The 2,279-nt window shown below is 31.6% G+C and overlaps 1 protein-coding gene across 3 annotated transcripts in view; it reads right to left on the reverse strand.

The window, feature by feature from the left end:
* LOC102579772 ((RS)-norcoclaurine 6-O-methyltransferase-like) overlaps window positions 1-2,055 on the reverse strand; it is a 6,045-nt gene extending 3,990 nt beyond the window's left edge. For all 3 annotated transcript variants that reach the window (XM_015311381.1, XM_015311382.1, XM_006353526.2), the window contains exons 1-2: window positions 1,766-2,055; window positions 708-1,245 (exon numbers count right to left, since the gene is read on the reverse strand). In XM_015311381.1, coding sequence (XP_015166867.1) covers window positions 708-1,245; window positions 1,766-2,004 — 777 coding nt within the window. In that variant the 5' untranslated portion in view covers window positions 2,005-2,055. The remainder of the gene's footprint in view (window positions 1-707; window positions 1,246-1,765) is intronic.
* Window positions 2,056-2,279: the final 224 nt, after the last annotated feature.

Below are 2,279 nucleotides of genomic sequence, written 5' to 3' on the forward strand. Positions count from 1 at the left end.
TCTTTTTTTATGAAATTCGTTTGAAATTAGCTCGTCAATAATATTTCCGAGACGCTTTATTGAAAATCCCTTAACGATGAGCTATTTTTTTAAGGGATGTCCATTAGAAACTTGTAAAGAGAGATAATATAAAATATATCAATGGACAACTTTAGACCTACTCTCAAACATAAGGGATCATTCCATATTATTTTCTAGTACTTTTCCTGTAGAAATTATTTTGTGAGATAATGGACAAATCACAAATGACTTTTCTTAGCACAAAACAATTTTTTTTAAAAAAAGACTTTTTGAGTCATTTTCATAACATGAATAACTATTTAAGAAATTAATTCCCATCATAATTAAAATGTCAAATATTTTAATTAAAACAAATTCAATCCATTAAAATGACTACTATTAATATCTATTTCCTCCGTCCCATATTAGATGGGAATTAACTTTCTATTTTAAACTGTAATTAAAAAATTATTAATAGATTGATCAACATTACTATTGTATTATTTGCTTATATTAATTAGCTTCTTGAAAAAAAAAATCTGGATCTTCAAAATTTGTTTAAACTTCCAAAGGTCATATTAATTGTAGGGGTAAAATGGAAAAAATAATAATTAATCCTATCCTAATTAATTAGTAAAAGATCAAGTAATATGAAACGATATTTTTAGTAAGATGTCCATCTAATATGAGACGGAAGTAGTAATTACCATGAGGAAGGCAGCATCAGCTTTGGGAACATAATTAAACATGTCACCTCCAACATGTACAACACCAATAGCATGAGGTGCAACAGAAGCAACATGAGGGAGATCAAAATTAATCCCATTAATCCAAGGAAAAGCCTCCACCAATAATCTAAGTGTTGTTCCATCACCACCACCAACATCAACCATCGTGTTCACCCCCTCGAATATCTCAGGGCAATCGTCGATAATCGCAGATACTGCTATCCTAGCGTCACACGCCATTGCATTGTTCAAGAGGTTACTGTGTTTAGGGTCAGCTTCCGCGTACTTCCAGACATCCTTTCCATGAGCAGCTTCAAAGGAGGACAGACTATTGTCCTTTGATGAAATACGTGCACTAAGATTGTGCCACGATGCCAACATCACAGGGCTGCTTTCAAATAGCAGGAAAGCTGCCATGCTATTCTCGCCTTCTTTAATGAGAAGGCGGGAAAGAGGCGTTTGAACATAGCCGCTTTTGGTTGATGTCTCCTTGAATATTCCACGGTTGATCAAGAACCTATAAAATATGTACATATTATTAACATTATTATTTTTATAACAAATATCTATAATCATCTTATGCTATAACATATTATTTCTATAGCATCATTTCACTATTAAAAAAAAAAAATCCAAGCAAATGATGATATTATAAAGAGGTTTGAGTGTTGATACTTTTTTTAGTATGTTTTAACTAAAAAATTCTTCATATCCTTACTTAATAACTTAACTTTAAGCTTTTCATTAGTTCAATAATTTTTCCCTCCCGGTGTTAATTAATAGGATAAGACAGTTTCTACCTAAGAGAACTTCATACTCAGGAATCAAGCTCGATTTCTCTAGTTAAGAATGCATGAATATGAATACGTTCTAACGTCTTCACTACAACCCTTCGTGGACTGGTCCCTTAATATAATGAGATGCCCTTACATTCACACAAATATTTTTAAAAAATCAAATTTCTTGTATATATAGCTAAACATTGTCACATAAATTGAAACAGACAGAATAACAAATTACAAACTAATTAATCATACCTTAGGATACGATAGAGGGAAGAGGAACAACAACCAAGTGCAATAGAAAGTTGATTTAGGCTAATAGGTTCTTGATTTTTTTCCAAAAAATCAGCAATTCCTAACTCAATGGCACATTTAATCACAGCCATTTCTGTGAAACCAAACACAAACTTCCACATATTTGCTTGTGCTTCATGAGATTCTTGATTTTTTTCTTCATCATTTGTTCTTGCTTTTCCATTTGTTTGTTTCTCCATGGTGAAGAAAAGCTTAATTAATTAGTGTTTTTGTTGGTTCTTGGGAATACTTCAATGAACTTGTTAGGCTATTTAAAGCAATAAAATCAATCTTTAAATTATTAATATTTTAGTACAACATGTTGGATGGTTGTTATCACGGGCGTATCAAGGGGATTACAAGTAAATCTATGTTCCTCTTCCGAGATCATATATATAGTAGTGTTATATTGAAAAATAACCGGTGAACACACATAAAGTATGATATAATGCAATCATTATTGGGCGTAGATGTC

Source organism: Solanum tuberosum, unplaced genomic scaffold (genome assembly GCF_000226075.1).
Source record: "Solanum tuberosum cultivar DM 1-3 516 R44 unplaced genomic scaffold, SolTub_3.0 scf00155, whole genome shotgun sequence".
Lineage (NCBI taxonomy): Eukaryota > Viridiplantae > Streptophyta > Magnoliopsida > Solanales > Solanaceae > Solanum > Solanum tuberosum.